The following is a 14,841-nucleotide window of genomic DNA, read 5'->3' as shown; positions in this document are numbered from 1 at the left end:
ATGAGTGTATCTGGTTTTAAAAATTCTAATGATTTTGTATCTTTTAAGGTTTTTCCTTGATATAGCATCTGACTGTCCTACAAGTGATGCAGTAAATCATAGTCTTTCCTTCATCAGTGACGGCAACGTGCTTGCTTTACATCGTCTGCTCTGGAACAATCAAGAGAAAATTGGCCAGTATCTTTCTAGCAACAGGTAGGATTTCACAGTCATGGAGATTCTGAAAACTCTTAGTTTTAATTTATAAAACTGTGGGTCCTGAATAATGCTTTCTATTTTGCGTCTTATCAGAATAAGAATTGTGGTTTGGAAAGAGAAGCGTAGAACATCTAGACTCTTTTAAAAAATAAACAGGCGAAGGTTTGGTTCATATTAAATGATCAACAAGCCCACCTAAGTGCTACAGACTTTTTTTTTTTTTTTTTAAGGTTAAGCTGAAAAATCACAAATGAGCCCTTTGGGGTTTTTTTCTGGTTTGCAGAACATCAAACATGTGCAACACAATGTAGAGAAGTTTAAATTTACTAGAAGCTCAAATGAGTATTGGCATCTGAATTTGAAGAGTAGCTCATTCTCAGGAATTTAATAATTAGAACGTTGCCAGTGTTCCGATTCTATTTGTGATACTCTCAAGTATATGCAAATAAAGCTTTATGCAGAAAACACTCAGTAATTAAAAAGTATTAACATGGGTATTATTTTATTAGCTGTTTTTAGTTAAAGTCTATTGTAGCCTAAATCACTTGCTGTCCTTTCTAGTTGTATGTGTTTATAAAGGATCCAAATTCCTATGTGTGAGGAGTTCTCTTACAAATGTAATATGTATCAAGAAAATCTTAAATGCTAATAAAAATGGTTTGCTCATTCATGGGAGTGGTAGAAGACCATGAAGCTAAAGCTAACTAATTAGGAGATAGTGGTTTAAAATAGCATTTTACTCCTTCATGAATTGTTAATGGATTAAAGTGATATGGGCATGACCTGATGTGTGCCCTGATAGAGGAAGATTGAAGATGCTTTATCTGTGTCGCACTAAACTGTGACACCTTTAAGTGTAAACATTCATTTCTCTTATATAATTCACGCACATATTTGTGTAGTTTGATGCTGCAGTTGTTTTTTTAAATTTGGTTGTTTTTAAAAAGCACACATTCCAAACATATAGAAGAGTATAGGCTATAACATAACAGAGACCCATGTCTACCATCTAGCTTTGACATTAGTTTGCTGTTCACTTCAGATCTTTATACCATTTTATTTCTTGGGGGAAAAGATTTAACGTCCCTCTATGTAACTGACAAAATAAGGAAATTATAGGTATATATGACATAGTTTTGTGTGTTTTAAAGTTTTGCAGAAATTATATACTGAATATAGTCTCTTCAAACAGTATTCTGAGGTTTATTATTTAATTAACTTCTGTTTGTGTTTTATCGGATGACTGTATCAAAATTTATTTTCACATTCCCTAGTTGATATTTAGGTTTGTTTTTTGTTTTTCACTGTTTTAAACAGTAATGTAATAAATATTCTTCAGATTTGTCTCCTGTGTGTTACCTAAATGTGTAATTGCTGGGTTCTGGGCTGCACACAGCCGCGACGTTACTAGATACTGCGACATTACCTTTCCCAGCGTACATGGCAGTTTACGTTTTGATCAGCACTGTGTGAGAGTACCTCCGTGTACACATCCTCACCGAAGTTAGCATTAGTAAACTTCATAAGTTTTGCCAGTTTGACGTTTGTGAAATAGTATTTTGTTATTCTTGTATAATTTTAAATGTTTAATAGTTATTGAAAATCCATATTTATCCTGGCTAAGCAGAGATCTGATATGAGGGACAAATCCCAATTTGTAAAGCGTAGTTTCTCAAGAAAGATTCTTTTCATCTTGTGAAAAAGCGGATCACAACGTTATTTTTACTTAACTGATTGCCTATTTAATGGTAATGGATTAAGAATACTAGAAAACAAAAGAATTTTTATGTACATGTTGTAGTTTGGGGAGTGGTCGTATTTCTAAGATGTCTTTGTGTATACTTACAACCCTTGTGAGGTCTTTTTGGTGCTATTGACAAATCAGCAAGAACCACCAGCTGACAGTAAGAAGAAAAGCAACCAGTGATAATCTAAAGCCATGTGTACTGCTAAATGTGAACTGCTACTTTTTTTCTAAGTAGTTTGCTATATCTAGGGATCACAAAGCTGTTGGAAGACGACCTTTCGATAAGATGGCGACACTTCTTGCATACCTGGGTCCTCCAGAGCACAAACCTGTGGCAGATACACACTGGTCCAGCCTTAACCTTACCAGTTCAAAGTTTGAGGAATTTATGACTAGGTAAGGTACCACGTTGAAGTAACAATTGCTTTCTTTTTTTTTTTTTTTTAAAGATTTTATTTATTTATTTGACAGAGAGAGACAGCCAGCAAGAGAGGGAACACAAGCAGGGGGAGTGGGAGAGGAAGAAGCAGGCTCATGGCGGAGGAGCCTGATGTGGGGCTCGATCCCAGAACGCCGGGATCATGCCCTGAGCCGAAGGCAGACGCTTAACGACTGAGCCACCCAGGCGCCCCTACAATTGCTTTCTTTTGATCGCGGTGCAAGGTTTATTACCAGGGCACTTGTGATATACTTGTTTTTCTGATAGAGGATTATCAGGAAGGATGTGCCTAATGACCACATCGCCATATTTTGGGATCCCACTTTTTTCTTACCTTATGCATTGTTGACATGTGCTTTGTTTTATATTTGATTTTCTTATAAAAATAATAGTATATTATTGAATGGCACTTTGTCATGTTGCTTTGAGGTGTTTTTGCATTTAATACTTAGAAGGGAAGGTAGATAATCATATGATAGTTAAGGGAGATGCTGCAGCTCGAAGTGAGTGACTGATTTGCCCAGGATTCCGCACCTAATTCATAGATCCTATGGCTTTAAGTTCTGAACTCTTTCTGCCACACTGTAACATTTTCCAGAACCCTGCCAAAAGTTAATGCTATTAACTTCATTCAGATTGAGTCTCAGAAAATTCAGTGTATTTCAGTATTGCTATAAAATTTCTGTGGACATTTGTTTTGAATCTCATTTGGAAGGATTGAGTTTGTGAGGTAAAAGATCCTCATTGTTCGACGTTCACTTTTATGATGTTACAGCAAAAGTAGAGTGCTGAATTCTTTAGTCTTTAAAGTACCTTTCATGGTACTTTACACTTAATCACTCGGTAAGTACTTTATTAGTGACTGTGGCTGAAGGTTTTGTTCATAATATGTTCTAGAAACAAATAAAAAAGCAGAATGTGACATTCAGAAATTAACTCACATTACAGATTTGCATATAATGTGCCTTGCACTGTAAGTGCCTGTGATTGATCATATTACATATAGGCCACAGTTGTGTGCACATGCCTCCAATTCTTCGATACCATTAAAAGAATGTGTGAATACATGGGGTACCTGGGTAGCTCAGTTGGTTAAGCGTCTGACTCTTAGTTTCAACTCCGGTCGTGATCTCGGGATCCTGAGATCAGGGCCGTGAAGATCACAACTGGGCGTCGGGCTCCACTCAGCACAGCTCTCCCACTTGTGCTCTCATGTGTTCTCTCTCTCTCTATCTCTCTCTCAAAAACAAAAAGTGTGAATACATAACAGTCTCTTTTCCAGCTTAATTTTTATCTTTAGCTCTGTTATACTCATTTCAGTGTAACAGGTGTTTATTCCTACACTTTTAAAGAAATATTTTCCACACAAAATTTTCATATTACCAAATTGAACATTGCATAGTACAAGAATATAAAACTATTTTTTATTCAACATTACCGAGGACATCCTAGCCATTTTTTCCACTTTTCTAAGAAAACCTATTTATTGCTCCTTACCTAAGACCCTTACTTCCCTTATAAAACAACCTTCTATGGTTTTGAAGACTAAATGACCTAATGTGTGTGAAACACCTAGAACAGTGTCTGGTATACATAGTGTTTAATAAATGTTAAGTGTTAATTTTGTTTTCAGCTCCCATTGATGCTCTTTGAGACCCATTTTCATTTTAAAGAAATGAAGGTAGCTTTGTAATTTTTTTCAGCTGTAAGAATAAAAATTGTTGAATTATTCAAAACTTAGAAATCTAAAGAAGAAAGTAAAAAATTCTCAGTTACTCCTCGTAGAGATATTTATTTACCTCTTAGAAATAATTCAGTTGACATCGGGCAGATAGCTGCATAGTCACTTATCTATACACGTGTACCTCTTTCTCTTATCAAATGATATGTAGGTTGTTTCCATTAATATTAAACAAATGCTGACCTCGTACCAGCAACATGGTGGACTGAGATAATACAACCTCTCTCCCCATCCCCCTTCAAGACACAAGACACATGACACATAGATTCCTATGTGGTAGGTAAAAGGAACTACATTTTTAAAATACTTTATTTTTAAAATACATAACTGGAAGATAATTCTGAGCACATTACCAACATATAGTCAGTACAGAGAGATAAAGAAGTGGAAAATAGGAAAGAAGTTATGAAATGCAGATGACAGAATAAGAAGGTCCAACGTGCATAATAGGTGTTTCAGAAATGGAACTTAGAGTGAATGGTGAAGAGGTAATATTTGAAGAGAGAACAGATGAAAATGTCCCAGGGTTATTGAATGACATGAATCTTCAAATTAATTATACACACTGAGTGTTCAGCAGAATACATAAAAATCAAATCATGCTTTTTCAGAAATATTTTAAAATACATATGGGAATTTAATATATGATTAAAAATGGTATTCAGAATCAGGGAGACTAGAATGGACTTTTTTTTTAAGTTTTGGGATTTGTGTTTATTCATTCATTCATTCTAGTATAATTAGCATACATTGTTATACCAGTTTCAGGTATACAATGTAGTGATTCAACAAATCTGTACATTACTCAGTGTTTATCATGATAAGTATACTCTTTTTTTTTTTTAAGATTTTATTTATTTGTCAGAGAGAGAAAGAGTGAGCAAGCAGGGAGAGTGGCAGGCAGAGGGAGAAGCAGGCTCCCCACTGAGCAAGGAGCTCGATGTGGGACTCGATCCCAGGACTCTGGAATTATGACCTGGGCCGAAGGCAAGATGCTTAACCGACTGAGTCACCCAGGCGTCCTGATAAGTTTACTCTTAACTCTCTTCACCTATTTTCCCCATTCCTCCACCTACCTCTCCTCCAGCAACCAGTTTACTTTCTGTATTTTTTTTTGTTTTTTATTTGTTCATTTGTTTTGTTTCTTAAATTCCACATATGAGTGAAATCATATGATATTTGTCTTTCTCTAACTTATTTCACTCAGAACTATACCCTGTAGTTCTATCCATGTTGTAGCAAATGGCAAGATTTTGTTCTTTTTTATGGCCAAGTAATATCCCATTCTATATATACACCAGTTCTTTTTTATCCATTCATCTGTCAGTGGACACTTGGGTTGCTTCCATGTCTTGGCTATTGTAAATAATGCTGCAGTAAACATAGGGGTGCATATATCTTTTCAAATTTGTGTTTTTGTTTTCTTTGGGTAAATACCCAGAAGTAGAATTATTGTATAATATGGTAATTCTGTCTTTAACTTTTTGAGGAACCTCCGTGCTGTTTTCCACAGTGGCTGTACCAGTTTGCATTCCCAGCAAGTGTACCAAGGCTCCTTTCGCTCCACATCCATGCCAACACTTGTTGCTTCTTGTGTTGTTGAATTTAGCCATTGAACGAACTTTTAATAAATGGTGTTGGTACAACTGAGTGACCATCTGGAAAAAGGTGTTCATACCTCATGAGGGTAAACTTCAGTGAAGAAGAAAAGATGTGCAAAGGAAGGCCTTTTTAATCATTCAAAATCATAAATCAAGAAAAGGTTGATAAACTGAACTCTTGAAAAAAATAAAAACTCAATGGCTTCTAGAAAAAAATGCTATGATAAAAAACAATCCTATGGTTAATATTCCTGCCCAGTACTTTGCTTAGGATAGTCCTAGGAACTACTCACTGTGTTTCAAAGAGTAACACCTTGAAATTTTTGGTATGTGTTATAAAATTGCTCTTCAGCAAGTGTTTTGCTTTTTAAATATTTTGTCATTTTATGTATTTTATCATTGCTCTAATCATGGGTTTTTAGAAATACTCCATGGACAATGTAAAGCCTATGAGTTAGTCTGTTTTTGTTTTTTCTCTCAGGCATCAAGTACATGAAAAAGAAGAGTTCAAGGCCTTGAAGACGTTAAGTATTTTCTACCAAGCTGGGACTTCCAAAGCTGGGAACCCTATATTTTATTATGTTGCACGGAGGTAAGAAATACTATGTTTTAGTTTCTCTTAACAGAGTTTTAAAAATAATAACAAATGTAGAGAGACAGCAAGTTTGGTTTTTCCCATTTGACTTGACTGGAATTGAAGACAAGTTTACTTGGAAGAATATAGCTGGATAAATAGCCATCTTGTCCCAAAATGGTACGTGGTATATCAGAAATTCCTTTTCAGGAGACCTATTTTCTATTGGCTCTCTTCCTTACATTAGTTTTTTTATACTCCCTACAATGGATTAATTACCAAGAATAAGAAATTGCAAAGTATCTTTTGTTTTTTAGCTGTATTCTGATTAAATACTATCTGCAACATGACAATCAGGAACATTTATTTTTAAGCAGAAATAAAATTTTTAAGAGTCTGTTTCTAAGAACTTTCAGTAATATGCTGTGTGTGACAACATCGGGGTGATTTAACAAATAATTCAGAGAAGCTGTTGGAAATTTCTATAAGGATGGCACAGGTGACAGCCTGGAAAAATGATTGCATTGTTTCTTGTTTTTTGGTTTTTTTTTTCATGCTGTCTTCAGTCCAGGCTAGTTCCTGGAAAGCCTTTCTGGAAATGCTGTGAGCTCCTTCTTAACAATAGGTGTGAGGCTTGCCTTGCTGTCCCTGCCATTGTCTTTTCTTTCCATTCTACCTTCCTTTTGAGAGCTTATCTGTGATATTAGTTGTGATTTTTACTTCTTCCTATTGATGACATAAACTCATGGTAGTCGAACTTTAGAGACAATGTGGTGTAACAGAGAGACCATTGGTTTGGAATTTTAGGACTATTTGTAATCTTTGTTTTGCTATTCAGTATCTATAGGAATTAATCTTCCCGAGTTTCCTGATTTTAACATAAATTGAAGAATTAACGTCAGTAGACCGAATGGTCATGGGTGGCAAAAGCTTATCAGTGTGTAGGGAATAAATGGAGGCTGAGAAATAGTGGGAGAGGATTGAAGAAAGGAATGTGGAAGGTGGGAAATGCATTTAATCAAATAATCCAGATAGCGTTAAGACCCAGGAGTCCCAAGCACTGGGTGTTACAGAATCAAGAGTATAAAAACATGCATTTACTAGAGCTGTCCTCTTGAACAACTCTTGAGTAACATCTCTTCATTTCCCTTGAAAGTCTTCTCTTCAACTTTTATACCAGTACCCATTTCTAAATTGCCTAAGATAATTTTAATTTTCTTTCGCAATAGAGGTGAACCATATTTGTATTTCAACCGTAACTTTCACTTATTTTTTTTTTAATTTTATTTATTTGACAGAGGGAGAGATCACAAGCAGGGGGAATGGCGGGCAGAGGGACAGGGGAGAAGCAGGCTTCCCACTGAGCAGGGAGCCCGATTTGGGACTTGATCCCAGGACCCTGGGATCATTACCTGTGCTGAAGGCAGACACTTAACTGACTAAGCCACCCAGGCGCCCCTGAATCCCAACTTTTAATGCAACCAGTATATTTTGACCCTCCCTATTTTATCAAAGTACTTAAAAGTGAAACATTGGTGAGAGAGGCAGATAGATGTGTGTCCTCCTCCCCCTTTAAATTCTTGTTAGTTTACAAGTAGCAAAGATTTCTGGAAATGCTAGGTTTTTTCTTCAGGATCAGAAACTGTAAGATTGTGTTGGTTCTCTGCAGGTTCTAGAAAAGGCCAAGGAAAGCAGGATGGGCCTGATGCAGACACCCTTTGTTGGATTAAGTCAGTGAGATTTCCAGGAAACCTATAGAACATGGTGACTTAAGATGATTCTCAACTCTTGCTTTATTAGCTGTGTAATCTTAAGACTAGTTATTTATTTTATTTTTTCTTTTCTTTTTTTTTTCTCTTTATAAATTTAGTTTTTAAAATAATATTTATTTTGTTATATTAGTCACCATACAGTATATCCCCAGTTCTTGATGCAATGTTCCATGATTCATTACTTGCATATAACACCCAGTGCACCATGCAATATGTGCCCTCCTTAATACCCATCGTCGGCCTATCCCAATCCCCTACCCTCCTCCCGTCTGAAGCCCTCAGTTTATTTCCCAGAGTCCACAGTCTCTCGTGGTTCATTCCCCCTTCTGTTTACCCCCCCTTCATTCTTCCCTTCCTTCTCCTACCAATCATCCTATTTCTTATGTTCCATAAATGAGTGAAACCATATGATAATTGTCTTTCTCTGCTTGACTTATTTCACTTAGCATAATCTCCTCCAGTCCCCTCCATGTTGCTGCAAATGTGGGGTAATTGTTCTTTCTGATGGCTGAGTAATATTCCATTGTATATATGGACCACATCTTCTTAATCCAGTCATTTGTTGAAGGGCATCTCGGTTCCTTCCACGATTTAGCTATCCACACTGTTTTCCAAAGTGGCTGTACCAACTTGCATTCCCACCACCAGTGTAAGAGGGATCCCCTTTCATCACATCCTCTCCAACATTTGTTGTTTCCTGCCTTGTCCATTTTTGCCATTGTAACTGGTGTAAGGTGGTATCTCAAGGTGGTTTTGATTTGAATTTCCCTGATAGCTAATGATTTTGAACATTTTTTCATGTGTCTATTAGCCATTTGTGTCTTCATTGGAAAAGTGTCTGTTCATATCTTCTGCCCATTTATTGATTTGATTATTTGTTTCACGTGTATTGAGTTTGAGAAGTTCTTTGTGTATTTTGGATACCAGTCTTTTATCTGTAGTGTCATTTGCAAATATCTCCCATTCTGTGGGCTGCCTCTTAGTTTTTTTGACTGTTTCCTTGGCTGTGCAGAAGCTTTTTATCTTGATGAAGTCCCACAAGTTCATTTTTTCTTTTGTTTCATTTGCCTTCGGAGATGTGTCATGAAAAAAGTTGCTGTGGCCGATGTCAAAGAGGTAGCAGCCTATGTTCTCTAGGATTTTGATGGATTCCTGTCTCACATCGAGGTCTTTCAACCATTTGGAGTTTATCTTTGTGTATGGTGTGAGAGAGTGGTCAAATTTCATTCTTTTGCATATAGCTCTCCAATTTTCCCAGCAACATTTATTGAAGAGACTGTCTTTTTTCCACCGGATGTTTTTTCCTGCTTTGTCAAGGATTAATTGCCCAAAGAGCCGAGGGTCCATTTCTGGGTTCTCTATTCTGTTCCATTGGTCTATGTGTCTGTTTTTGTGCCAGTACCATGCTGTCTTTGTGATCACAGCTTTGTAGTACAGCTCGAAATCCGGCATTGTGATGCCCCCAGCTTTGTTTTTCCTTTTCAACAGTTCCTTGGAGATTCGGGGCCTTTTCTGGTTCCACAGAACTTTAAGGGCTGTTTGTTCCAGTTCTTTTAAAAATGTCATTGGTATTTTGATTGGGATGGTATTGAAAGTGTAGATTGCTCTGGGTAGCATGGACATTTTATTTATTTATTTATTTATTTATTTATTTATTTATTTTAAATGATTTTTTTATTATATTATGTTAGTCACCATACAATACATCCCCGGTTTCCGATGTAAAGTTCGATGATTCATTAGTTGCCTATAACACCCAGTGCACCATGCAATACGTGCCCTCCTTACTACCCATCACCAGTCTATCCCATTCCCCCACCTCCCTCCCCTCTGAGGCCCTCAGTTTATTTCTCATAGTCCATAGTCTCTCATGTTTCATTCCCCCTTCTGATTACCCCCCTTTCTTTATCCCTTTCTTCCCCTACCGATCATCCTAGTTCTTATGTTCCATAGATGAGAGAAATCATATGATATTTGTCTTTCTCTGCTTGACTTATTTCACTTAGCATTATCTCCTCCAGTGCCGGCCATGTTGCAGCAAAAGTTGAGAATTCATTCTTTCTGATAGCTGAGTAATATTCCATTGTATATATGGACTACAACTTCTTAATCCAGTCATCTGTTGAAGGGCATCTCAGCCTTCCACGATTTAGCTATTGTGGACAATGCTGCTGTGAACATTGGGGTGCATATGGCCCTTCTCTTCACTACGTCTGTATCTTTGGGGTAAACCCAGTAGTGCAATGGCTGGGTCATAGGGTAGACATTTTAACTATGTTTATTGTTCTGATCCATGAGCATGGAATATTTTTCCATCTTTTTGTGTCTTCTTCAATGTCTTTCAAGAGTGATTTGTAGTTTCTAGAATATAGATCCTTTACGTCTCTGGTTAAGTTAATTCCTAGATAATGTATGATTTTTGGTGCTATTGTAAATGGAATGGATTCTCTAATTTCTCTTTCTTCAGTCTCATTGTTCGTGTATAGAAATCCAACTGATTTCTGAGCATTGATTTTGTATCCCGCCACATTACTGAATTGTTCTATAAGGTCTAGTAGTTTGGGGGTGGATGCTTTGGATTTTCTATATAGAGTATCATGTCATCTGCGAAGAGAGACAGTTTGACTTCTTTGCCGATTTGGATACCTTTTATCCCTTTTGGTTGTCTGATTGCTGTTGCAAGGACTTCTAGTGCTGTGTTGAATAATAATGGCGAGAGTGGGCATCCTTGTCATGTTCCTGATCTTAAGGGAAAGGCTTTCAGCTTTTCCCCATTGAGAATGATATTCGCTGTAGGCTTTTCATAGATGGTTTTTATGAAATTGAGGAATGTACCCTCTATCCCTACACTCTGAAGGGTTTTATTTATTTATTTATTTGTCTTTTTTTTTTTTTTTTGAAGATTTTATTTATTTGACAGCGATAGAGACAGCCAGCGAGAGAGGGAACACAGGCAGGGGGAGTGGGAGAGGAAGAAGCAGGCTCATAGCGGAAGAGCCTGATGTGGGGCTTGATCCCACAACACCGGGATCACGCCCTGAGCTGAAGGCAGATGCTTAACCGCTGTGCCACCCAGGCGCCCCCTCTGAAGGGTTTTAATCAGGAAAGGATGTTGTATTTTGTCAAATGCTTTTTCTGCATCAATTGAGAGGATCATATGGTTCTTGACTCTTCTTGTTGATATGATCTATCACACTGATCCATTTGCGAACGTTGAACCACCCTTGCATCCCAGGGATGAATCCCACTTGGTCTTGATGGATAATCCTCTTAATGTACTGTTGGATCCTATTAGCTAGGATCTTGTTGAGAATCTTGGCATCCATATTCATCAGGGAAATCGGTCTGTAATTCTCCTTTTTGATGGGGTCTTTGCCTGGTTTGGGGATCAAGGTAATACTGGCCTCATAGAATGAGTTTGGTAGCTTTCCTTCTGTTTCTATTTTTTGAAATAGCTTCAGGAGAATAGTATTATTTCTTCTTTGAATGTTTGGTAGAATTCCCCTGGGAATCCGTCAGGCCCTGGACTCTTGTTTTTGGGGAGGTTTTTGATCACTGCTTTAATCTCTTCATAGTTATTCGGTCTGTTTAAGGCATCAATTTCTTCCTGTTTCAGTCTCGGTAGTTTATAGGTTTCCAGGAAGGCATCGATTTCTTCCAGGTTGTTTAATTTATTGGCATAAAGCTGTTGATAAAAGTTTCTAATGATCCTTCCTATTTCATTAGTGTTGGTTGTGATCTCTCCCCTTTCATTCATAATTTTATTAATTTGGGTCCTTTCTCTATTCTTTTGAATAAGTCTGGCCAGTGGCTTATCAATCTTATTTATTCCTTAAAAGAACCAGCTTCTAGTTCTGTTGCTCTGCTCTACTGTGCTCCTGGTTTCTAATTCACTGATCTCTGCTCTAATCTTGATCACCTGCCTTCTCGTGTGTGGGTTAGGCCTATTCTTCTTTTCCAGCTCCAGCTTCTTGAGGTGAGAATATAAAAACTGCATTTTAGATTTTTCTGTTCCTTTTTTTTTTTTTTTTTTTTAAGATTTTATTTGTTGGACAGAGATAGAGATAGCCAGCGAGAGAGGGAACACAAGCAGGGGGAATGGGAGAGGAAGAAGCAGGCTCATAGCGGAGGAGACTGATGTGGGGCTCGATCCCATAACACACACCGGGATCACGCCCTGAGCCGAAGGCAGACGCTTAACCGCTGTGCCACCCAGGCGCCCCTAGACTTTTCTATTGAGTGAGGCTTGGATGGCTATGTATTTTCCCCTTAGGACCACCTTTGCAGTGTCCCACAGGTTTTGGACTGATGTGTTTTCATTCTCATTGGTCTCCAGAAATTGTTTAAACTGATTTTTAATTTCCTGGTTTACCCAATCATTTTTGAGCAGATGGTTCTTAGTTTCCAAGTGTTTGAGTTTCTTCCAAATTTTTCCTTGTGATTGAGTTCCAGTTTCAAAGCACTGTGGCCTGAGAATATGCAGGGAATAATATCAGTCTTTTGGTATCGGTTAAGACCTGTTTTGTGACCCAGTATATGGTCTATTCTGGAGAAAGTTCCTTGTGCATTTGAAAAGAATGAGTATTCTGTTGTTCTGGGGTGTAGTGTTCTGTATATATCTATGAGGTCCATCTGTTCCAGTATGTCATTCAAAGCTCTTGTTTCTTTGTTGATTTTCTGCTTAGGTGATCTGTCTATTGCTGAGAGCGGAGTGTTGAGGTTCCCTACTATTAATTTATCTATATGTCTCTTTATTCTGTTTAATAGTTGGCTTATGTATCTAGCTGCTCCCCTGTTGGGGGCATAGATATTTGTAATTGTCATATCCACTTGTTGGATACATCCTTTAAGAATAATATAGTGCCCTTCTGTATCTCTAACTACAGTCTTTAGTTTAAAATCTTATCTGTCTGATAAATTGCTACCCCACCTTTCTTTTGAGGTCCACTGGCATGAAAAATGGTTTTCCATGCCTTCACGTTCAGGCTGGCTGTATCTTTAGGTTCAAGATGGGTCTCTTGTAGACAGCAAATGGATGGGTCATGTATTATTATCTAATCTGCAACCCTGCGGCATTAATGGGAGCATTTAGGCCATTCACATTGAGAGTGATTATTGAGAGATATGATTTTAATGATGTCATGTTGCCTGTGAAGTCTTCATTTCTATAGATTGTAAATTTCTGTTCTGTATCACCCTTTTTACCTTTATAGAACCCCCCTTAATATCTCCTGTAGGGCTGGTTTGGTGGTTACGAATTCCTTGAGTTTCTGCTGATCCTGGAAGGTCCTTACCTCTCCATCTATTCTGAATGGCAGCCTTGCTGGATAAAGGATCCTTGGCTGCATGTTCTTCTCAGATAAAGCTTTGAAAATACCCTGCCAGCTCTTCCTAGCCTGCCAGGTCTCTGTAGACAGGTCTGATGTTATTCTGATATTTTTCCGTCTGTATGTAAGGATTTTCTTCCCCCTGGCTGCTTTCAATACTGTATCCTTGGATCTAATATTTGTGAATTGCACTATGACATGACGTGGTGTAGGTCTGGTCTCATTGACCTTGGGAGGGGTCCTCTCTGCCTCTTGGACACGAATGCTTGTTTCCTTTGCCAGATTAGGGAAGGTCTCAGCTACAATTTGTTCAAATATCTCTTCTAGACCTCTCTCTTTCTCCACCCCCTCGGGAATGCTGATGATTCTGACATTGGAACGTTTCATTGAGTCAGTAATCTCCCGTAATCTACATTCTTGAGATTGGATTTTTTTGAGGCAAGTTTCTGTTTTAACTTTCTCTTCTACCATCCCATCCTCCAATTCACTAATTCGTTCTTCTGCCGCATTTACCCTGGCTGTCAGAGCGTCTAGTTTAGACTGCATTTGATTCATAGCATTTTTAATTTCTGCCAGGCTCGCTCTCATTTCTGCCCTTAGAGATTCTATATTCTCGTTAATATTTTCATTAATAGTTTTTCAAGCCTTCACATCATCTTGACCATTGTTACTCTGAACGCCATTTCTGACAATTTGGTTATATCCATATCCATCAGTTTTGTGGCAGAAGCCACAGACTCTTTATCTTTTCTTTGCTGGGGGGGATTTCTCCTTCTCGTCATTCTGATGAGGGGAGGTTGTGGGGATGCCCAGAGCCCCAGTTATTGACCAGGACATAGGCAGTGTGCACTTGTTTTATAAGGACCTTAGGGATGTCGGCTTCCTGATTTTTCAGCCTGCCTTCTGGGTGAGGGGCCTGCCGTGCTGATACTCAGCTAACCCTGTTTGGGTAGAGTTGCCCCGTCCCCTGTGAGGGGGGATGGGGATGGGCACAATGTGAGCCGGTATTTCTGGCCTTTTGTTCTCTGGCGGCTTTCCCTGGCGGTTTGCTGTGCCTCTTCTGAGAGTCAGAGCAGCAGTGGCCGTATTCTTGCCTCTGTCTCAGAACAGAGAGATCGTAGTTCACTCTCCATTGAGCTCTGTTGGCCACTTTAACTCTGTTACTATCGGTGCTGCTAAAAACCCTGCAGCGACCCGGGATGTGCACCCTACAGCCTGTGTCCCAGCCCTCACTTCCAGGGCCGGCTTGTCTCTGTCCTTTGTGCTTCTAACACCGGCAGCCGCCCCCGGTTCCCACACATGCTCCCGAGTTCCTGAGCTCCCTGTTTCAGTATGGTTCGCGTGCGCTCTGGAGCACCGGTTCTCAGTCTGGTTGTGCGCACTCCTGAGCTCTTGGTTTCAGTCTAGTTCGAGTGTGCAGTCCAGAGCTCCTGTTTTCAGTT

The 14,841-nt window shown here is 38.5% G+C and overlaps 1 protein-coding gene across 1 annotated transcript in view; it reads left to right on the top strand.

Annotated features, from left to right (window-relative positions):
• Positions 1–14,841, top strand: part of NF1 (neurofibromin 1) — a 260,661-nt gene that overhangs the window by 144,202 nt on the left and 101,618 nt on the right. The window contains exons 34-36 of the mRNA XM_040641026.1: positions 49–195; positions 2,195–2,341; positions 6,208–6,318. Of these exons, the coding sequence (XP_040496960.1) occupies positions 49–195; positions 2,195–2,341; positions 6,208–6,318 (405 nt within the window). The remainder of the gene's footprint in view (positions 1–48; positions 196–2,194; positions 2,342–6,207; positions 6,319–14,841) is intronic.

The sequence above is a fragment of the Ursus maritimus genome, unplaced genomic scaffold (genome assembly GCF_017311325.1).
Source record: "Ursus maritimus isolate PB19 unplaced genomic scaffold, ASM1731132v1 scaffold_24, whole genome shotgun sequence".
In the NCBI taxonomy this organism is placed as follows: Eukaryota; Metazoa; Chordata; class Mammalia; order Carnivora; family Ursidae; genus Ursus; species Ursus maritimus.
The sequence above is the reverse complement of the archived record's forward strand: the minus strand, read 5'-3'. Positions and strand labels throughout refer to the sequence as shown.